At 46.2% G+C, this 23,479-nt stretch overlaps 1 protein-coding gene and 1 long non-coding RNA gene across 2 annotated transcripts; both read left to right on the top strand.

Annotated features, from left to right (window-relative positions):
- The first annotated feature begins 3,055 nt into the window (after positions 1-3,055).
- Positions 3,056-3,733, top strand: LOC146253096 (uncharacterized). Its single transcript, XR_014731697.1, has 3 exons — positions 3,056-3,118; positions 3,265-3,336; positions 3,688-3,733. It is a non-coding gene; the product is annotated as an uncharacterized LOC146253096 (long non-coding RNA).
- Positions 3,734-5,512: 1,779 nt separating this feature from the next.
- Positions 5,513-23,449, top strand: cntnap1 (contactin associated protein 1). Its single transcript, XM_084677043.1, has 24 exons — positions 5,513-5,669; positions 10,309-10,410; positions 10,560-10,753; positions 11,064-11,217; positions 11,566-11,769; positions 12,414-12,598; positions 12,704-12,853; positions 13,016-13,277; positions 13,415-13,564; positions 13,721-13,895; positions 14,658-14,764; positions 14,895-15,017; positions 15,828-16,031; positions 16,131-16,287; positions 16,380-16,507; positions 16,596-16,769; positions 16,879-17,097; positions 17,283-17,522; positions 17,641-17,880; positions 18,074-18,201; positions 18,299-18,392; positions 18,514-18,744; positions 18,835-18,879; positions 20,076-23,449. Exons 1-24 carry the CDS (start codon positions 5,609-5,611, stop codon positions 20,273-20,275), a joined length of 3,927 nt encoding a protein of 1,308 aa, XP_084533169.1. The 5' UTR covers positions 5,513-5,608; the 3' UTR covers positions 20,276-23,449.
- The last annotated feature ends 30 nt before the right edge of the window (positions 23,450-23,479 follow it).

Below are 23,479 nucleotides of genomic sequence, written 5' to 3'. Positions count from 1 at the left end.
GAACATGATGTGTATACTGTGTATCTGATGCTTGCAGTATACATCTGTGTGTTTGTGTGAGAGAGAGAGAGAGAGAGAGAGAGAGTGTGTGTGTGTGTGTGAGAGAGAGAGAGAGAGAGAGAGAGAGAGAGAGAGAGAGTGTGTGTGTGTGAGAGAGAGAGGAATGGAGAGCATGTGTGTGATGTGTGTGTGTGTGTGTTTTCTCAGGTTCTTCTGGGGCCTGGATCCAATCTGTTGCTAGGTATCTGTTGCTAGGCACTGTGACCTCCAAAAGCAACAGTCTTGATCACAAAGGGTGAACCTTGCTTGGGGTAGGGTTTTATTACTGACCTCTCAAAACATGCAAACACACGCAGTTTATCTCTATATTAACACCACACCATGGGTTTGCTTTTGGACTCATTCTGTATTCTGACATTGCATGAACAATAAGAACAACTTCTAACTCTGAGTCCCCAAAAGTCAGTTCTGTGATTACCTCATTTTTCATAGGTTGACCCCAGCAGTTGCCTCAGTTAACTATGTGGCCCCTCTCTTGTCTCTTAAAAAATTCAACATTCTGTGTAAATAATTGACAGATAACTGTATAACATTGTATTACATTTAAAAAGATCTGCCCCTAAGAAGTCCAACTAGTTATGGTTTGCCAAGTGATATTTTACATTTTCTGGTAAGCTTGCTCTGAGAAAAGCAGCTACTCCAGAAAAACCTCTTCTCCCTCCCTCCCTCCCTCCCTCCCTCCCTCCCTCCCTCCCTCCCTCCCTCCCTCCCTCCCTCCCTCCCTCCCTCCCTCCCTCCCTCCCTCCCTCCCTCCCTCCCTCCCTCCCTCCCTCCCTCCCTCCCTCCCTCCCTCCCTCCCTCCCTCCCTCCCTCCCTCCCTCCCTCCCTCCCTGTGTGTGCGTGTTACATGGCGTGAAGGGGTGTCAGTTGTACCAATGTTAAGGTTCCTTCCTAATTCTGGATAGACCATGCAAGGAGAGAGCAAGCATGCTTTCTTATTATTGTCTGTTATCATCTCCCATGTAAAGCTCTACTCAGTGTTCAAACAAAAATGGAAAATGCTCTTCACAGTTCTTAACAGCTACAAGATATGTTTTTATTTACTCTGGGCTTTCCTCTTTTTGTCAATGGCTGTAGTCAGTATTCAACATCAAACAGAAGCAAAGACATGGAAACAAAAGAGAGAAGACCATGGGCAAACAACCATGACAGACAAACTAAACATGTGTGGCTTGTCTACTGCACAGGGGAAACAGGATCAGGCAGGGGCTGTGTGTGTGTGTCTGTGTGTGTGTATGTGTGTTGCAAACACTAGGAACAGAAGCGCCTCACCACCATGCCCCTCCAGCAGGCCACAGCTGTTGGTATTTAAACTCAGTGCAGGTGCTCCTTTCTTTTGTGAAGCCATCGGCCCATGTCTTCGATGTTCCCCTCATACAAGTGTGTGTGCTATGTGTATGTCTTTTATAAATCTATATATATATATTTTTTTTTTTACAGTACATCTATATGTATCTGGGTGCAGGGCTACAAGTGTTTGCACGTATTATACACAGTTGTAATGAATAAATGTGAATACATTTACATGTAGTCATTTAGCAGACGCTCTTATCCAGAGCGACTTACGGTAAGTACAGGGACATTCTCCCTGAGGCTGGGTGGCTGGGTTAAGTGCCTTGTCCAAGGACACAATGTCATTTGGCACGGCCGGGAATCGAGCTGGCAACCTTCAGATTACTAGCCCGATTCCCTAACCGCTCAGCCACCTGACTCCCTACAGTATGTTTATTTGTGAGGACTCGGACGATGACATGGAGGAAGAAAGAAGAAGAAGGAAGATGCAGCCTACACAGGGTTCTCTTTCCTCGGTCACTACTAGTTCCCTTCTGTCAGGGCAGGCCCGTTTAACACAGTCCAGTAGAATGAGACGGGGACCCAGAGAAGTTAGCTTTTCATTAGCGCAATGGAAGGAGGAACTTTTCATTTTAGAGAACCCATCACCAAGAATGCCCTTCTCACTAAGTCAGGTGATCTGTAGGAGTGAGGAAGTCATATCACAACTGGTGGAAGTTTGGAACTCACAAGAAGAACTGAGGAAATTCAAATTAGTTCTTTGTAACATGAACAATGGGCCTCCTCAACACAGTACATAGTATAATATATATATTAGTGCTGTAAAACAATTACAATATTTAATTGCGATTAATCGCATTAATGTCATGGTTAACTCGTGATTAATCGCAATTAATCAACAATTTTTATCTATTCTAAATGTCCCTTGATTACTTTTTGTCCCATAATTTTTTCTCATTTTAATGCTCTTATCAACATGGAAAAATTGATCGGATTGCCCCCCCCCAGCCCCCCCTGATAAAATATGTTCCCGCGGCAATGTTTATATACAGTATATCATGTATGTATGTAGAACAGTATATAGAAATAATGTGTTGGAAAAATACAATCATCGATGTCAACATTCAATGGATACTCGTCTTTACTGTCACAGACTAGCACAGGAAACGTTTACAGGAAATGTGTACAGAAAAACAACTCTATTTGTAACCAATTTGAACAGAAAGTAGGTTAATGGTGAAAGGTAGAGAATACAACTGACAACACTGTGTTTGCTAGCTTGTTTTCCTGGGGGTATCCTCTCTGAGCTGCCCTTGTTTGCGCAGGCTCATCTTGTTGTACCAGCTGTCCAGGAGGTAGCAGTTGAGCTAACAGTGAGGCAGCAAAGGGCTACAGGTGGGATCCTACTAAGGGTCCTCTCCCCTGGGGGTCCCACAGGTGGACTAGGCTGCTGGTGTGTGGAACCTTCTGGCTTCTGTCTGAAGTGTTCCTTTCCCCAGAACCTCCTGAGGTGGCTGATGATGTTGATATTCTCAGTTGGCCCAAGGATGAAAATAGCTCTTAGAGATGGGGGAGGAGCTTTGTTGGGTCATGTGATGTCTCACAGGCATCCAGGCTCAGTTTCCGTCTCTTTATCCAATTATTGCTAGTTCAGTGTTTATGTTTGACACATACTGTAAAGGCACAAACCAACAACTCCTCACCCTGACAAACTACATCGTTTTTCCCCTCAATCCATCTTCATGACAGCCAGCACTCATCCATGGTAACAGATCAGCGAAATAATCTCTTGGGAACATTTGTGGAACAGTCATCTCTGTTGCTTGCGATTGGGTTTTTTGTATGTAGGTATTTTTATGTGTAGGTCTTTTTGTGTTTGAACCCTCAACAAGTGTCCTCTGCCTTTTACAGCGGCACCACCATGGAAGATACACGCACTCCCTGATGGGGGTAGGCAGACGTACAATCTGATCCCAAATCCCTGTGAGAAACAAACATATGCTAGGTCTCCACCTATGCTCATTTGTTTGTGTGTGTAGTGCATGTGTCTTAGCGAGGGAGAGGGACTGAAAAAGAAAGTGGGGTGGAATTCCAAAAGAGGGAGTTTGAGATAGAGAGAGAGAGAGAGAGAGAGAGAGAGAGAGAGAGAGAGAGAGAGAGAGAGAGAGAGAGAGAGAGAGAGAGCACATATTCTTGTTTGTGAGCCAGCGAGGGGACCATCTTAAAAGTGATTTTATATCTAAGAGTGTGTGTTTGCATCCAGTAATCTCAGTGTGAATTCACATTACCCATCTATTTCTGAGTCAGTTGTGTAATCATGTGCCCATGAATTAGATCCTAGCGAGGGGGCAAGAAGATATAAGGAGACTGACATTCACTGGTGAGTATGGACTGCATAGGTTTGAAGTGACATCTAGTGGTTATGTCATGCATTACATATCTATAAAACATTCAATATCATGCATTGATTTTACTGGATTTTGATGTCAATTTTTTTAATCATTAGATTCAGAAGAAAATCAACCAAGGCTGCCTCAAATATGCTATTTGTGCACTTCCATAAAATAAATAAAGTTTCGTTATGCCTATTTTTGCGGGCCCACATCTGCAATATCGTATAATTTTATCAAGAAAGTACCTATACCTTCTAACTTACCTTCTGTAATAAGATACATGTGAATAGTTATCTGAACCTAACTTCTGACTTGTACTGTAATCATGCATCATACTGAGCAGGTCTTACTGACAGACTTGTTATCACTGTAATAAGAGAGATGTACAGGAATGCAATGTCTAGATTGGTATTTAACCCTAATCTTACGTGCTGCAATAGTTCATTTTGTGTGAGTGTGTATGTGTGTACAATCCATGGATTATCTTTAATTTAAAATGGCAGATTAGAAAGTGTTTGATCTCATGCGCTTCAACCTTTTCTTGCTTTGTTGAGATATTCATTCAAAAGAACCATTATTAGTGTTATACACTTTGCCGTGGTAATTATTGAATCAATAATTAAAAATGTATCTTCCCCCTCTGGCAAATGACAATGAGTTTAATTCTCGAAAGGTCCAGTATTATGGCATGTCTAGCATTTTACAGACAACTGGTGGCAGAGCTTACAAAATGCCAATCTGATTTGATTGAAACACCGCAAATCCCACATTGGCCTGGACATCCAATCTCACTCCTGCATTGACACTGCTGTTCCATAAATCCACTGCTTAATCCCAAAGCCGTTTATTTCATGGTCAGTGTACCACGCATGCCACAAATCCCCGGGCCTCAGTCCTACCCTACCCTGCCCCCACCCTATCCGTGTAAGCCTCAATCCTTCCACAGCTGGCAAAATTGTACTTGTTCAGACATCTACATTATCAATATATCGTGAATGACCAGATACCAAGGGCATTGTGTTTGGTCATGGTTGTTTGTAAATGTTACTTTAGGTAAAAACGTTATTTCTGTGCCAAACTGCTCTGCCAACTGTGCTGTAGGCCTAGTTGTTGAATTGTATCGGGATAAACGACATTGGTCTTTTACGAGATTATTAATGTTACATCGTTCCTGGAGAGGAAATTATTCCAACCATTATTCCTCATAAACGCAGTGCGCTCGGTTGTGGCCAGATGACTGTGGGTAGATGAGTTAGCATGCCACCCGAGTAGCAGACGAGAGGCCACTGGAGCCCGTGCCAGTGCATTATTGCAGGAAAATAATTCAACGATTCTGACAAAAGAGGAGGAATTTATGTCGCTGACGTGACCGTATTGATACATATAGTCTTCTCATAGGCGACAGGAAACATAACATGTATCTTCTATTGGAAAACATAAGTCACCAATAAAAGCCTGGACAAAAAGTTTTTTTTTTTTGCTGTCCACCCTGCTCTGGACCGGAATATTTGGGAAAGGCTACTGGTGGAGCCAGTGGAGTCACATTATCCCAGCAGTAGTTACGCAGCTCCATAACACCTGGGATAACGATCTGGAAATGATATCTTATGGGATGTTCATTTTTAAATAATGTACTGATAATAAAAGTAGTGCGCGCTCTTGGTTAACGCAGCATCAGCTGCTGATGCGCGTCCCCGCCCCGGCAGCATCTAACCGAGATCCCGGTAACAGGAGTTGGAACTGCGCGAGTCAAAGTTGGGAAAAGAAAGGGTGAAAGGATGCAGTGCTGCCTGATGGACGGGAGAAAACCATCTACCATCTAATAAACGTAGCCTGCGTGGAGACACTATCCTCAGTGAAGGATGATTTGCAAAATACTCAGCATTTGCCTTTTATTTTTGTGTTTTCAACATTGCTCATCACGTAAGTGCTGTGAAAAAGTCATTTATTTAAAATGTTCTTGTTGGTTAGTCTTGTGTTATCAGATGAATTATTAACCAATAGCCACAGTATCTAAATAAAGGATACTAATAAAAGGAGGATAGCCTACTGCAAAATATTGCAATAAAGTACCTAAATCAAAACGATGGAGGGCAAAATGAAACTGCTGTGAAGGGCAGCAACTAACGAATCTCTGACATTACGTTTCAAACATTGTAATCAGTTTACATGACTCATGGTGAACACAATTGCATAAAATAGCCTACATAGTTATTTTTGAAATAATATATATATAAAAAAACATCGGTCATGCGGAAGGCGCGCGGCAATGATACCCTCGCACGGAGCTGTCTGCATTGCAGTGCTTTCTCGAGCCAACGTGCAAGTTTCTGCATCATCGGGCTTCATCATTTCCCCCCGATGTGGACGAAATTCAACATATTTGGGGGCCTGTGTGCATTGGGAAAGTCACGGAAATGTAACGACCGTGTTTCAATTGTAGTGTGTTTATAAAACTCGAAAAAACTGCAGTTTTAAGAAATCCACTGCGCCCAACCTCATGCCTCGTGCGGGACCACCCCACTGCAGTACTTTGGCTGTGTGTTCTCATCACCTGTCCGCGAGCTCCGCGTACGCTCACCTAGGACATTAGCATGACTAAGCATGATAAAACATCATAATTTCTGTAATTTTACAGTGGTATATTGTATTTATTCAGATTACGCTTCATTGTTAATGATAAAAGTTGCATGTGCATGTTTATATTATGCGTATTGTTTAGGTTTTGTATCAATATACCAATGTACAGACCTACAGGGCAATTTTGAATATTTACCATAGCCTGCTGATTGGGGAACTAATGGCTGTCTCTGTATTTGAGGATGGGATGGATGGGGGTGGGGTGGGAAAGACAGCATACCACGATTGATAGAGCCCATAAAAAATGATGGGCTCTAATATCCCCCCTCTACAATAAAAGGACAGGCTCTGGTCATTCTATATTTGTGTTGACTACATGTCCAACTGAACACTTGCCCCACGTGGCCCCTTGGTGCTGGGGGGGTGGGTGCTGGGGGGTGCGGGGGGGGAGGGGGGGGTGTGTGCCGGGGGGGGCTGGGGGGTGGTGGGGTTATGGTAAGAGGGTCATCCAGGCAGACTATTCTGTGCTAGACTTTCTATGCTGATTTTGTGATGATGGTACTGAATCTGTGTTTCTAGGACATTGTAGGATTGTGTACGGTTGTCATGGTTGTGTTGGGTAGTGGGGTCCATTGTGTTGAAGGGTACGTGGCTTTTTTGTACATGGTTGGGTTGTGAAGTGGTGGGCTATGGTGTGGGCTAATGGTTTTGATGGGCAGTGTGTGTGGGAGGGGACATGGTGTTGATGGGCAGTTTGTCTGTGTGCGGCGTGGTGAGGGGGTGGAGCTTTGATGGGTAGTGGGGGGGGGGGGGGGGCGGGGGGATGGAGGGGTTTTGTTGCGTGGTCATGTGCTGGAAGTCTAGGACCCTGTGCTGGCTGGGTATGTGTGTCTGTGTGGAGGCCTGCACATCTGGGACAGTGGTCAAGGAAAGAGGCAGGCAAGCAGCATTGTAAATCTGCACCGGAAGGCTGTTAGTGGAATGTGCTCAGTGGAGCTGTGCCAGATTAAAATGGAGACTCCAAAACAAAAAACCTGATCTGATCCTGGGTGGGGCTTATGCAGGCTGAGCTCTCCTGGGGCCCCTGCAGTGGGCTGACTGGGTGTGTTCGTATTTGTCTGACAGTTCTGTGTTCTGTGATTGTGTTCTGTGATTGTTTTTCTGTGATTGTGATGCGTTCTGGTTAACGGCCTGAGCAGATCCAGTCCCCAGACAGACTGTTTGAGCCTCTATGAGAGGCTTCTTTCTGGAGATGGAGGGAAGAGGATGTACTAGTACGCAACTCTGCCGTTCTATTTTTAGAAAAGTGCAGAACACTGAACCCCCCCATCTGAAACGTTTGACTTTGACTCTGCAGCTTTCAGTTCCCCTCCTTCCCCCCGCCTCAGATACCCCCCCCCCCCTTAAGCCATAAATAATTCAAATCTTATTCTATTGCTTGCTTCTGTCCCTCCCTCCCTCCCCAAATTCAGCCTCAGTGTACTTTGGTGGTACACCTGGAAGGGGCTGCAAATGCAGAAGATTCATGTGAATCATAGATGAATTAAGTGTGCTCCATCATCACCCCCCACGTGATGCTGTATGTCATTGGAAGGGCTATCTATGTATCCATAAAGCTATATCGATCTATATGTATGGCCCAGCAGTAGTGATGGGTCAGCCCAGACTGCTCAGCTTATCTTCTACAGTAACACAAGACTGATGAGTAAGCATTTCCTGGGCCCAGACCTCCTCATGCAAACTCCCCCAGCCGTTTAATGATAGATGGAATCAGAGACCAACTCGTGGTGCAGGGAGGTAGCGAGAGAGACAGAGAGAGTGAGGGGGGGCTGAGGACGGAATGTTCTGGAGAGACTCCGGGTGCATGTTTTAGCAACTACGACATCACTACGCCCACTTGAGAAGTGTCTGTGTGTGTGTGTGTGCGAGGAGTGTGAGGACGTATTTTGTAAGGATCTTTTTTAGCGTTGGCAGAGCAATAAGAAAGAGAGTCTGGGAGAAATAGAAGTACAAAGCTGGCAGAGACAGAGAGATATGGATGTACAAAGTAGAGAGGGGAGCAGAGAGGGAGAGGAGGAGAGGGGAGCAGAGAGGGAGAGGAGGAGCATAGTGTCCCACTGGGAGGGGTGGGGCATTGAGTGTCCTGGTGGAACCTGCAGTAGTCTGGAGGGCTGAGCCTTGCCTTTCATGCTCCTCCCTCCAAGACTGCCCTCTCCACCAGGAAGATCAAAACAAGTGCACCTGAGAACAGTCTTTGTGTGTAAGGTAATCTCCATGGTGATTTGGTGACGGATGTTACCTCGTCACTTGTCACTTTCACTTCCTCCCTCCCTCATTTGTCTGTTCCATGTTTGTCCTCGGACTCCTTCACGCAATGACCACCTTTCATAAACACTACTTTAGCCAGCTATCACAGCTATGTCCGTCTGTAAGGAATCCGCACAGCTAACAATACTATTGTTCAGTTAGAAAGGATAGAGCTGATTTACAGTCTGTCACCTCTCCTGGGAGGAAACACAGGATAGCCTTGCAAGGTTGTTTATACGTCAGACATGCAGACAGAGGGAGACAGACTGTCAAGGTCACATTTCTCCACCTAAGCTGATTTCTACCACCTCAGAGTGTTGTCCTTGAGAGAAGAGATGGTTGCATTCGTGCTGTATTGTAAATGGACTTGTTTTTCTTGTGAAATGGAAAAGGTGTTTTCACGGTGACATCATCTTTGTTTAGCGAAGCACTGCTCAGCAAGTTGTCACATATTTCGGTGGGAGACCTACAGGCAGAGCACAGCTAAGCAGCTGTGTTTGGTTATCCATTTGCAATATTATTTGTGATCTTTTTGGCACCCATGCAAATTTTGTCTCTCTTCTCCCCATGAGGAGCGTTCAGGGAGGAGACTGCACTCTCTCTCACCTCCCTCCATCTGCAGCCTGAATACTAATTCTGCTGAACATCTCTCTTTTTAGCTTCCAACTGTTTCCTCCCCCCCAGCTCCCTGACCTCAGTGACTGGAATAGAAACGATTCCACCTGAATCCCGTTTGAGAGGAGAGGAAGTCACTGAGTCCCAGTCTTGATACACGTACAGAACCCTTTTGAATCTGTCGCCAAAAACAACAAAAATATCATATTCCTTTTTGTTGTTGTTCTGGAGTTAGTTTAGCTCACTGTGTGTTCCTCTACTTATAGAGCTGTCTTCCAACCCTGCCTCAATTAGCTGTCGGGTGAAGTAACAGGCATGTTTAAGCCTATAGAAAGATAAAACAGTTGTTCCCAGTGGCCTAAGTGAGAACCTTGTGGGTGTATCTGAGCCAATGACTAGATTAGGCAGAGTTATGGGGAGTCCTAATTGCAGAGGGCGTGGGACAGGGTTTCGCAGCGGATGGCACGAGGAGATGCAGGACCTGAATAATTTCCCTCCTATCTGTCCAGCAGGCAGATGGAGAATAACACCAGCTATCACCCTGACACATCAGCAGTCTCTCAATACGATGGCAGAGTGCAATCATTACAGCTCCACATTTTAACCCACACAAACAGGCTCCCTTTCTCATTCTCTCTTTCTCTCTTCACTCAAATACACACATAGACATACACACGAAAACACATCGACCTAATGTGCTTGGCTAAAAGCTGAAAGCCTTCTGCCGATTTGATTCGTTCCGTGTGCTTGATGGGGATTGAGTGTGTAATTAACTTTGTATTGCAATCATTCATCTCATCGACAATAACAAGGTGTCTCTGTAGTTGTCCGAGATAAAGGTTTCTCTCTATTACAGCTGAAATAAACGTGCTATGTGTGTATGGGAAGAAACCCACTGACAAAACGACTTACATGTACCACAGTATTAGAACCTCATTGAGTAGCAGTAGTAGAATACACCATTACGTTTTAGCGAGTTGACTCTAGGGATACAAGTCTAGAGATAAAAGGGGACTGTGGGCCTTGTGTTAAACCTCCTCTTCTGTGGTTGTCTCTCCAGGAGAATGTGTCGACCCCCTGGTCTCTCAGCTATATGCCTCCTCTTTCCTGGCCTCCTCCAGATACAGCTTCCTATACTCCGCCAACTTTGCCAAACTGTATGGTAAGCTCTTGCCTGTATGCATCATCCTATATTCACTGGTATGTATTCATACAGAATACAGTCTATGTGCGTTTTTCTGGTCCTACACTTTTGCTTTACATGTTGGCTTTTTCGTCATTTATCTACTTCCTGTGTGTGTTCCCGCTCAGGAAGTAGTGGCTGGTCACCCGCTCCCAAGGACAGGCAGCCCTGGCTGCAGGTGGACCTGGGCAGGAAGTACCGCATCGTAGCCATCGCCACGCAGGGCACCTTCAACTCTTACGACTGGGTCACCAAGTACACCCTGCTCTATGGGGACAGGCCCGACGCCTGGACCCCCTACGTCATGAAAGGAGGAAACTCGGTACTGTGGAGGCAGAACAGGGGAGGCTGTGATGGGTGGGGGTGGTCGTGGGGGTGGGGGGCTTCTCGAAGATCTCGGAGTGATCTCTGCTGGTGACTCGTGTTACCAAGAGTCGACCGGGCAGCAGTTGATTAGATGCATATTCGCCCCATGGAGTACCACTTAGACATTATTACCACATTAGCCACGGCATTAGCAAGAATCATTTGTATTCAAATGTTTATCTGTAGTCATTGAGCGGGGACGAAACACTGCGTTGACTGAATGTCTTTCTCCTCTCTCTCTGTCTTTCTCTCTGTGCATTCCACAGACACTGCCTGGGAACTGGAACTACAACCAGGTGAAGAGGAATGTCTTCCACTACGCCTTCACTGCCAAACACATCCGCCTGCTGCCGCTGGGCTGGAACACCGAGAACGGTGGCAAGATTGGTGTCCGGCTGGAGGTTTTTGGCTGTGCCTACGGTAAACACTGATAGCAACCGACAAGGCCTCTCAAGATACATTGTGATACTGACACAAACACCATTCCTCTGTGTGACTCAAATTCCTTTTCATTGGTGTCGTCACAGGGTACAGTATCACGTTTCAATCAATTCATATGAATCATTTGATCTCACAATGCTTATTAACTTATTATAATGTATTAAGCTATTATAACTTATTAAGCTATTGCTCACCAAGGCACGGTGACAGGTACATGTTGTATGTATTACTTGGTAGTCAGCACAGGAAAGTTCTGCTTCTCAATGTCTCTACATAATCCAAGAACACTAAAACGAAGACCATTAAACCTCCAACCATGTGTGCCAGACTCCTACGTCATGCAGATGAACGGAGACGACTCGGTGGTCTACCAGTACCCAGACCGGAAGCTCCGGACGCTGCAGGACCACTTTGCCCTCAACTTCAAGACCCTGGAGCAGGACGGCCTGCTGCTGCACAGTGAGGGCATCCAGGGGGACCTCCTCACCCTGGAGCTGAAGAGGGGACGCCTCTACCTCACCATCTGCCTGGGTACGGCGACTTTCCCTGCGTGTCTGCCTGTGAGGAGATGGTGGTGGTGGAGAGGCCCGGAGGAGAGGCTGCTCTCTCTGGGGCAGCGGTGGGGGGATACGGGACAGCTAGAGGGAATCAGATGGCTGAGCGGTGAGGGAGTCGGGCTAGTAATCAGAAGGTTGCCGGATCGATTCCCGGCTGTGCAAAATGACGTTGTGTCCTTGGGCAAGGCACTTCACCCTACTTGCCTCGGGGGGAATGTCCCTGTACTTACTGTAATTCGCTCTGGATAAGAGTGTCTGCTAAATAACTAAATGTAAATGTAGTGGGGGTGAAATATTCCAACAGTGCTGTGTGGAAGAAAGGAGAGGAGCGGTCCTTTCTGCTTGTCGGTGGCCGTCATTAATCTCAAGGAACAGTGTGAGACTGGCTTGGCTCATTTCTGAAATGAAGACATTAGGCTGCTGGGAGGAGATATCTAGACATCTGGCTAGATCGATGACTGTGGATCTCCTCGACCTGTTTGTTATGTCTCTGAAGCTTCGAGCTTTTCACAGATTTAAGAATTAGACTCTGTTGAGGTCATTGGCATCAATCACACTGTATTAGAGACACTGCATATGAATGAAGTTTTATAATACTCAGTGCTGTCTGTTTTGTAGGAAGCAGTGCAGTTCACCAGGTGGATGGTCGCACAACGATGACTGTGGGTAACATTCTGGACGACCAGCACTGGCACTACGTCACCATCAAACGCTACGGCCGCCAAGTCAACTTCACTGTGGACAGTCAGAAAGAGACCGCCATCTGCAATGGAGAGTTCACCTACCTGGACCTGGACAAGCAGGTGTGTCAGCCAGCCAATCATCGAGCATAACTCTTCAAACATCTCTGTTCTTTTAAATATATAGTGCCCATGATGTCATCCTTTGTCATCCGTTTCCCTTCCTAGCTCTACATAGGGGGGGTGATCGAGCCCAACCAGCCCCACCTTCCAGACAAGCTCAACTTCCGGGGCTGCCTGGAAAACGTCTTCATCAACGGGGTCAATATCATCAACATGGCCAAGAGGGAGGAGCCAGAGATACGCATCCCTCGGCAGGTTGAGCCTTTTTTTCTCATCAGACACTTTTCCTGTTCAACTCATCGTCCAATCATACTCCCGGCTCGCTGTTTGTACATGGTGGCATCTCAAAGGTCAGTCATTTAACAAAACGCAAACCCCTTGAGGAGTAAACTCTCTTTTCTGCGTTCTTCTCCTCAGAAAAAAATGCATTATGCATGCCGTGACATTCTGTGGAAGCCCATGACCTTCGCTGGACCCAACAACTACCTGCAAGTGCCGGGCTTCTTCCGGAAGCCGCGTATGTTTGTAAAGTTTAAGTTCCGCTCCTGGGACTACACGGGCCTGTTGATGTTCACACGCTTTGCCGACGACCTGGGGGCTTTGGAGCTGGGCCTAAGCGAGGGGCAGGTCAACGTCACCATCATGCAGCCTGGCAAGAAGAAACTGCAGTTTGCTGCCGGTGGGATATACATTACAACATCGACATCACTTCCTGTACACTGTCCGCTCTACCTAGGTTCAACACGGTGAAGGAACCGTACGGATGATGCGATGTTTGCCGACTGTAGATTTGACGGCAGGATGTTGTTGCCCCAGGTTACCGTTTGAACGATGGAATGTGGCACACGGTGGATCTGGCAGCGAGAGACAACCTGATGACCATCACCATCGACGACGACGAGGGCTCTCCCTTGAAGATCACCAACCCTTTCACCGTCCGCACCGGAGACCGCTACTTCTTTGGAGGTGGACGCTTGACCCAAACCATTTCCCCCTTCATCACAGTCATTGTATCAGAGTCGCATTGAACCTCCTTGTCCTTGTCAGCAACGTCAACATTAGAGGAGTAGCAACCACGGCGCTCTCATCTCACTCTCCTCTTCTTCCTGATCGGGCTCTCAGGTTGTCCGAAGACCAACAACACGGTGAGGAAGTGCGAGACCAAGCTGAACCACTTCCACGGCTGCATGCAGCAGATCTACATCGACAACGAGCAGCTGGACATCGACATCATCCTGCAGCGCAAATGGGGACGATACGCTGAGCTGCTTCTGGGCACCTGTGGCATCACAGACAGGTGTGTGTGTGTGTGTGTGTGCATGGTGGGGGCGGGTGCAGGCTCAGCAGAGTTTAGAGGTGGGTCATTTCCCCATTCCATCTTCACGCGTAATCTCATGATGATGTGATGATGTTGTATAGGTTAGCCTCACTGCACCAACCGTCTTGCTACCATGCTGCCGTGACAGAGTCAAGGTTCCTATAGAGATGAATGGACGTGGGCCCAGCTATAAACCTCGTCTCGCTCTTCAATGACAGACGAGTGGCATGACACAGTAGACATTGTCCGGAGATTTATTTTAAGGCTTAAGGCTGGGCTTATGCTTAGCGTTATGTATGGGCAAGCACAAGAAATGCTTTTTACTCAATGCCCCATGCCATGCCGCTGTATGCGCGGTGTGATATATGATGTGGTTATATCAGTCATGTGTTATATATGACTCATATAGTCATATAGTACTATGCCATATGGCATTTTATAGGATTAGATTCTATTTTCACTGGTTTTCTTATGTGAAAGACTTGTAAATGCGGCTCTGGTAAAGCACAAGTCTATAAAGTTAGGTATCGGCTGTTACTTAGCGACTGACCGCCCTGCCACCCCCCACCCAGAAGTGGAAGGCCTCAGCCTCTAAAACTCACCTCATAAAAGGAGGGGGAGAGAGTGACCTCTCTCTATCGCTCTCGCCCATCTGTCAGTCAAGACAGACAGAACTAGATGAGGTCCCGTCGCCCTGTTGACCAGCTGTTCACTTGACTTTTATGTTGGTGTCGTGTCCAGATGCACTCCTAACCCGTGTGAACACGAAGGCCGATGCATCCAGTCCTGGGATGACTTCATCTGCTTGTGTGAGAACACTGGATACAAAGGCGAAGTGTGTCACAACTGTGAGTACAGCCTCATGACACAAAAGAGATTGTGAGGGCAAAAAGGGCAAACGGCAAATAAACGATGCCATACTTTTGCCGTGTTGGACCCATACATAAATCTTTACCCCTTTGTCTCCCCACCAAACAGCTGTGTACAAGGAATCCTGTGAGGCCTACAGACTCCATGGGAACTATGGGTCAGGGAACTACACCATTGACCCGGACCTGAGTGGACCATTGAAACCGTTTGAGGTGTACTGTATGATGAAATGTGAGCAGTCACTGTCACTTATCTAATCCATGCATTGGATCACAGCTGTATCTACAGAGCTAAATATGTATCAGGCTGTTTTCAAATAGTAATCATGTGGTTGTTTTGAACATTTAATACATATCCGAGGAACATGAAAAGACAGGAGATTACGCTCGGCCATCTGCTTGTGTATCATGTAATGAACTTCAACAATAGCAGAGGATAACACATTTGGGCCCAGAGACAGTAATTGGTTCAGGGCCCAGGATTCTCCACCCTGCACAATGCAATCATACAAACCTATTAATGTGTTTCGTCTGAATCCTGATTAGACAGGGTCCAGTGGTTTCTATAGAGCTGTCTGGGAAAATATGACGTCTCTAGATACTGATCAAATCCACCCTCACTCTCTCTCCTCTCTCTCTCATTGTCTCTGTCTCTCTTTCTGTCTTTGTCTCTCTACCTGCACTTCTCTCTGTCTCTCTCTCTCTACCTCCCCCCTCTCTCTCTGCCTCTCTCCCTCTCTCTCTCTCTCTCTCTCTCTCTCTCTCTCTCTCTCTCTCTGCCTGTCTCTCTCTCTCTCTCTCTCTCTCTCTCTCTCTGCCTGTCTCTCTCTCTCTCTCTCTCTCTCTCTCTCTCTCTCTCTCTCTCTCTCTGCCTGTCTCTCTCTCTCTCTCTCTCTCTCTCTCTCTCTCTCTCTCTCTCTCTCTCTGCCTGTCTCTCTGCCTGCCTGTCTGTCTCTCTCTCTGCCTGTCTTTCTCTCTCTCTCTCTCTCTCTCTCTCTCTCTCTCTCTCTCTCTCTATCTATCTCTTTCACGTTCTCCTCAGCATACAAGGCCTGGACGGTGATAATGCATGACCGTGTTGAGAGCACCAAGGTATCTGGCAGCACGGTGGAGCGGCCCTTCATCGGAGACGTCAACTACTGGAACGCCTCCTGGGATGAAGTGACAGCGCTGGCCAACACCTCCATGTACTGTGAACAGTGGATCAGCTACTCCTGCTACAAGTCCCGCCTCCTCAACACCCCCAGTGAGTGGGATAGGACACTGCCAACGACCATGTGACGTACTGTTGATGCATTGCAAAGGCTGATGCATTCCTGTTTGGCTCTGTCCACATCACTTTCAGACGGAAGGCCATACGGTTATTGGATTGGGAGGAATAATGACAGTCATTACTACTGGGGAGGGACCTTCCGCGAGAGCCAGAAGTGTGGTTGTTCTATCAACCAGACCTGCGCTGACTCCCGCTTCCAGTGCAACTGCGATGCAGACTACCGGCAATGGTGAGAGAGAGAACACATGTGCATGTATATATATATAAACTGCCAGTACTTAGTGTAGTATTCATTCTAACCTCCATCTTTGTGCTGTACAGGTATACAGATAAGGGCTACCTGGACTGGAGGGATCACCTGCCAGTGAGGAAGGTGGTGGTAGGGGACACTAACAGAACCGGCTCTGAGGCCCACTTCAGTCTAGGGCCTCTACGTTGCCATGGCGACAGTGAGTAAAACCTCCCCCCCCCCCCCTTGGAAACACTGAGTTGTCTTTGTTGGCTGGTTATGAATCTCACATTGACTCTGTCCCACAGGAAACATCTGGAACACCATAGCCTTCACCAAGCCCACTTACATCACTTTCCCCACCTTCACGCCTGGCAGCAGCGCTGACATCTCCTTCCACTTCAAAACCTACCGCGACCACGGCGTCTTCCTGGAGAACTCTGACGAGCACCTCCGCAACTTCATACGCATCGAGCTCAACAGTATGTCAGGATGATAGCATCAACAGAGAAGCAGCCTAGACAGACTTGCAACCCAAAATGTTTTCTTGTGTCTTGTCTTCCATGATCATATTTTGCTCTCCCTTCCCAGCCACTCAAGACCTGGCCTTTATATTCATGGTTGGGGACGGCATTCTCAACGTGACTTTACATTCTCCTGTGCCACTTAACGATAACGAGTGGCACTATGTCCAGGCTGAGCTCAATGTGAAGGTGGCCAGGATTAAAGTAGACTACCAACCCTGGGCAATCAAACGCTTCCCTGGTCAGACTTTTGTCACCATGAAGTTCACCCACCCTCTCCTCATCGGTAGGTTAAAGAGGGGAGCATGGTGTTTGGGGTTTAAACCTCCTGTTAGTTTCTGAATTTGTGTATGTCGCTAATTCAAAGTCGGTCGATAAGTCAGTTGACCAGTAGATATTATTATTATTACTTCTTTGCCTTTACAATGTTCTGTGTTCAAGACGACTCAGAGTGCTGTCTCGTGTAACCAGGCTCAGCCAATCGGACCAATCGGCCGTACCTGGGCTGTCTCCGGGGGTTACGGATGAATGGAGTGACTTTGGACCTGGAAGGGAAGGTGAACGAGGAACAAGGGATCCGGAGGAACTGCACAGGCCAGTGTCTCAATGCCACCATACCGTGTCGAAACGACGGCCAGTGCATAGAGGGCTACGCTGCCTACACGTGTGACTGCAACAACACAGCCTTTGAAGGCTTCTACTGTCATAAAGGTAGGTTTAATGGTACCGCGTCAAAATCATTGCTGAGGTAAAGTACCCGTTAAATGTCCCGACACGAACGTCACCTGACACATTGACACCGGCACTTTAACCATCCTTTGTTTCGAAGACATCGGGGCCTACTTTGAGATTGGCTCGTGGCTGCGCTATGACATCCGAAAGAAGGCCATCTCAGACGAGGCTGTGTGGGCCAACTGGCTGGACCCTCACTTCCGCAACTTCAGCCTGGGTTACAATGACACCAGCGATGACATCGAGTTCAGCTTCAGTACGCTCCACACCCCGGCCGTGCTGCTCTACATCAGCTCCTTCATCCAGGACTACATGGCGGTCATCCTCAGGAAGGACGGTAGGAGAGCTCTCAGTTCTCCTGCAGGCAGAAAATGTCTCTGAGATGACAGTGAAGTCAAGACGTCTTGAGAAGAAGACCTCTGCAAAATGCCCAGTGCATGTTTCCCAATATTGTCCATGATACAATGTACAATACAATAATATCTGGGAAGTAGGAAGATGAGCTGATGAGGTCTTCCTTACGTCTGCAGGCAGTCTACACCTGAGGTACAAGCTCGGCTTGATCACCCACAAGTACCAGCTGGCTTACAGGAATCTGGCGGATGGCTTCCCACACTATGTCAACATCACTAGACACAACCGAACCATAAAAACACAGGTACAACCTTCTCTTCTGCATTTAAAGTATCATTTGCTACATCGTGTACAAAATACAACAGGTTATACGGTGCTGGATGCTTGTGTGTTGCCTGTAGGTGGACTACATGGAGCCCTTTATTGAGAAGATTACCCTGGTGGAGGACTTTCGGTTTGACTCGCCCAAGTCCATGTTCATGGGGAGGGTGATGGGTAAGAGTCCACCTTATCCCACCAGGTCCATCCTGATTCAGGCTTGAGTCTTTGTTCTTCAGGTAAGATCAGATCTACACATATCTGAGATCGTATTTCCACTGTCTCCTTTCTCCTTCAGAGGTGGGTGACATCGACTACGAGGTTCAGAGACACAACAGTCCTGGTTTTATTGGTTGCATATCGGGGGTGAGGTACAACATCCATGCTCCTCTAAAAACCTTCTTCCGGCCCAACGAGACAAACCCTCCTGTCACAATACAAGGCTATGTCTCCGAGTCCATCTGTGGGGCGTTCCCGCCTGTCCTGGGATACGTGCCCTGGGAGGTGGACCCCTGGTTCACGGGCATTGGTAAGACTCAATGTCCCACAATGCACCGTGTAGTTAAGATTGAGTTGCGTAACCTGGAGTACTTGACACACATATTTTCTTCCTTTCCAGAATACTACTACATCCATGATGACCTAGGCTTGTTTTGGTTGACAGGTGAGCTATTGCTGTTTCATTAATCTAACCAATATGGGATCCATGACTGTGGAAGAGCATACTCTAGTTTTTATATGGCTGAATCCACTGTTTTTGTCTGTCAGTAAATGACATCTGGGAGTCCTGACTTTAGTATACTTCTAGTCTTCTCTCTCTCTCTCTCTCTCTCTCTCTCTCTCTCTCTCTCTCTCTCTCTCTCTCTCTCTCTCTCTCTCTCTCTCTCTCTCTCTCTCATATCTCTCTCTCAGTCTCAGTATCAGTCTCTCTCTGTCTGTCTGCCTGTCTTAACAACAGTTAGGAATAATCTATTTGACTAAAACCCTACTAATCCTAAAATCTGGAAGGCCATCAGATACTATAATAGGCTTTAAGTATTCATGTAGAACCGTGCCTGATATTTCATGCCCTAGAAGGGCAACATGTACATGCCTGTCATTTGTTTCTGTCTGGAAATGGATCATTGGAGATAATTAAGATATTAGTTACTTACCCACCTAATCCTTAGGATCATAGTGAAATACACATGGGGGGGGGGGGGGGGGTGGAGGGGAAGGGGCTTTGATATGTGAGGTGACCTGTACAGATGCCAGAATCTGGAATCGATTTTCCCAGGACATAAGAGACATCATTCCAGGATTACACTGCCTCTCAGCCAGTCTGCCCCGTCCCAGACTGAGTCCATAACCGGATCAGCTATACTTACTGCATTCTTTTCCTCTTCTTCTAACGCTCATTGTTGATAGATGATGGTCTCAACGATCATTCAGACTGAGTGTTCAGGGCATGGTAATGCTGAACATCACACTGGGACTGATGATTGGAGTAGAGAGCTGCTGTCCCTTATGTGCCCTGCTCGTACAGGTCATTGGACAACTTAAATGACTAATGTCTAGCTCATGGCAATATGCAGCTGTCTGAACAAAAATATCTTTGATCTCATAGAATCCAGTCGATGGTGTAAAACAATCTCTCATGGCAGAGAACGAACTATACTGTAATTATATTAATCATAAGGGTTATCCTCTGTAAGGTAAATATCTTTTTACAGAAATAATTGCGGCACAGGTCAATTTGTCAGGTCAAACTGTGTGTTAGTTCAGAAAGCACACTGGCTCCAATTGATTTTCTGTTTGTAGACATTCATTGATTCTTCCTTTAACTGTGGATGTCTTGGCTGTCTGTTTTTCTACATGCAGTGGTGGTTATCCTGGCAATGATGCTGCTCTTTGGAGGCATGTACAGCATCTATATCTACGTGTACCGCCAGAAAGGCAGCTACCACACCAACGAGCCCAAGAACCTGGAATCCCCCAGCAGTTCCCGGCCTCTGACCGAGACGCTGCGCAAGGAGAAGAAGAACCTTCCGGAAATCGAGGAAGAATTCAGGAGCGACTAGCATCAAGGGACTTGCGTGAGGAGGGGAGGATTTGGCGCCTAGGACAAACACAGATACCTGTTCTTCTGATTTCCTTCAGCTTGTCTGATAGTATTGTGATTTATTTTCCAGTATTGTTGACTTTCCCCAGGTGTGTGATCTGATGCCTGGCTCTACCTTGTGTTTTGATGTGTTCTATTTTTGTAGGGTTCATAGTTCGAACAAAGCCCCGATTGCGTGAGTAGCCAACAAGTCTCACTCTGTGTTGCAGGGTGACCAACTGAAGTGCCTCATCAGAGCAAAATTAGCTAGGTCAGAAGTAACCATGATAGTTCACCTTCATGTGGATTTAGATAGTAGACTGATAAAATGTGATTTCATTGAAACCACAATTCACATATTAATACATTATGTATGAAGCATTCAGCCTATTGTTGCTGTTTTGGGCCCATTTCTGATAAATGAATGTCATTTACTGTATTCAATGGGATGCCAATGGGATGTAAATCCCATGCAGCCATTTGGATGAACAAATCCAGCTTCCTGTCTCTTCCTGCTTTGGCCTGTGTACCAATTTACACTGGAGAGATGGTGCAATATCCCAGATGAATGAAAAATGTGAAAACTTAAAAATACATTTGCACCCATGAATAATGGTTCATCATCTCCCCTTGCTTTGGGCCCAGATGAAGAAACAGTACACAGTAAAGCATGGAGCATAAGCTTTGAGATGATACATTTAAAGAATGTGGAAGAAACATTCACTTGTATTTGATGTATTGCAGCCTATGAAAATGTAAACCTATACAAAAGCGGAATCATTTTTACGATACAGATTTGCCCTAGTGTCAGGAGTTAGCAGCTTTGCAAAGTACTATACTATACTGATCCACTAGAAATATGTAGAAGTGAATGCGCCGTACATTTAGGCTGAGGAACTAAGCAGCCATCCGAATGCTGTGAGCAACATATTGTGATAAAGGTACAACTTGGGGAACCATACGATGCCTTGGTGCTGTAGAATAAGTTTCACCAATACTGTTGCTGATCAGGAGTGAAGGTTGTGCGGTTGAATTTAACTAGGGATGGGACTTCTGCTGTAGTCCTCGTTCAGGGCAGTTTTTCTCTTCTGTATGTCTTGTTTTTTTAGTGAATGCTCTCAATAGGTCAGTGCACAGTCAGAGCACAGGGGCACACAGTGACCCAAACCAACTACCCTGACATCCAGTAAATCCTCCATGAACTGAAGAAAGTCTCTCACCAACAGCTGGAAAAGCAAACTTACACACACTTACCCACACTTACCCACACATACGCACTCATACAGGACACACACAGTGGTATGTGTATAGTACAAGGGACCACCACAGTGTAAATGTAGATTTTTACTTGTCACCACACCATTGGCACCTACCGTAGGACAGAGTTCTTCTGTCACTGCTGCTTCTTAGCTTCCTGTTCACAAGGCTGTATAATCACATATGTTCGAAACACATTTCACTCTCGACAGAGAGATGGATGCTGGTTAGAGGAATTGTGGAAAAGATATTCCAGTCAGGGAAACCACTTAGTGTGTGGTGGAACCAAAGCATCCTCACTTATCGCCCTTTGAAGCTAAAGCACTAAAGTAGTGTTGAAATGTAGACCCTTTTTTGTCATAAGCCATGCATTACTAGAGCATGATGACCTTTGCAATGAAGTTCAATAATATCAGCCGCTTCCAGCGCAGATCACTGAAGATGTTTTTGTGTGCACTCCGTTTGCAGACGCTTGCATTAGGATGTCAAGCATATCTATACATAAGTATGTGACTAAGGTGTTTTGATGTTTATTTATTTATGAATGCTGTTTTAATTAAGCAAATCAGTGGTGATGGAGATTTGAATGTAAATCTTCTTGTTACTGTGTAATGTAGACAGCCAATCCTGACTGCTTCTCTCTGAAATGTTGCTCATAGCACCATCACTCCCAGCTTTCTGACATGTTCAGAATGGAAAGAATAATGTTGTGCCTGTCTTCTGCAGGACAAACTCATTCAGAACTTGTCTTAAAACCTGTGATCAGTTCATTGTCCTTTCGGTAGGAGCAGCTAGGATCAAACATGTTGTGAAACATGTACTGTAGAAGCTTAACAAAGGATGGTACACTCAATGTGATGCCTACATTTGATCACATGCGTTACAAACATAATAAATGGTTTGGATCTTTAGATTCTACCATACCTGGATTTTTCCCACAAAATCATTGTAACAGTGTGTTAGATATCATGAAAGGTGAACCACACTGAGAGAACATAGTCAGAGTGTAGAATCATTTTCCTTTTTATGAGCAATGATCAAGATGTCGTGTTTCAGTCAGATGGACAATCGCCTCTTACAGAGTTCATATTAGACCAGTTTAAGAGCTGTGGTCAAATATACTTTGAAGCCTTCAAAGAAAACAGTCGACTTATTTATGTATTACGTACATGCTGCAATATATCTCATTTGTTTCATTTTGAAGGAACTGCACTGTATGTGCACCCTGCCTAGCAACACACTGGATTGTCCATGCATGGTCCCTGGAGTGTGTGTGTGTGTCTGTGTGTGTGATTGAATGCACAGTAGATGTGTAGGTTTGTGTGTTCACCCAGTTTGTTACAAGGAACCTCTGCCAATGTGAGATGATGCGTCCGATGACAAGCACCTGTGCACTGAAATAACCGATCCAACTCACACTTAGTTACCCACCAATAGCATACGAGAGTGAGAAGAGAGAATGTCTGTCCCGGTGACTCCTCCCTCCTCCGGTGCGGGTCCACCAATCTTGATTCTCCACGGCATGATATACACTGTACATCATCAGTCACAACCAGCACTTCACAGAGGCTGTTCTGATTGGCTGTGGAGGGAGTGGAGCAACAGAAGGCAGACAGGGCCCAAGGGAGCCAGAGGGGCTGGAGGTGAGGAGCAGGCAGGTTAGAGGACGCTGCCCCCTGGGGAAGAGGCCTCTCTGGCTCCCCCTGCTGACCGTGGCAGTAGGCACCAGAGACAAGCTGCTGTGCTGTTTGTGGCCACACTGACGTTGAGGAGGCGTGTTCTCCCTCTGTAATATTGATTCTCTGTAATCTTGGTTTTGTTTTGTAATTTGTTCACTGTAAATGACCATAACTATGTAAATGAACGCAAAACCAAACCATCACTTCAATAAAGAAGCTTGAAGGAAAGTCTGATCTTTGTTTTGTTT

The sequence above is a fragment of the Hypomesus nipponensis genome, chromosome 17 (genome assembly GCF_054491055.1).
Source record: "Hypomesus nipponensis isolate SF chromosome 17, ASM5449105v1, whole genome shotgun sequence".
Lineage (NCBI taxonomy): Eukaryota > Metazoa > Chordata > Actinopteri > Osmeriformes > Osmeridae > Hypomesus > Hypomesus nipponensis.
The sequence above is the reverse complement of the archived record's forward strand: the minus strand, read 5'-3'. Positions and strand labels throughout refer to the sequence as shown.

Excerpts from the sequence above, each read along its gene's own strand:
- cntnap1 (XM_084677043.1), top strand. The coding sequence starts at position 5,609 with ATGATTTGCAAAATACTCAGCATTTGCCTTTTATTTTTGTGTTTTCAA. Across the intron at positions 10,754-11,063 it reads TCATGAAAGGAGGAAACTCG|ACACTGCCTGGGAACTGGAA; the intron begins GTACTGTGGAGG and ends TGCATTCCACAG. Across the intron at positions 13,896-14,657 it reads ACCTGTGGCATCACAGACAG|ATGCACTCCTAACCCGTGTG; the intron begins GTGTGTGTGTGT and ends TGTCGTGTCCAG.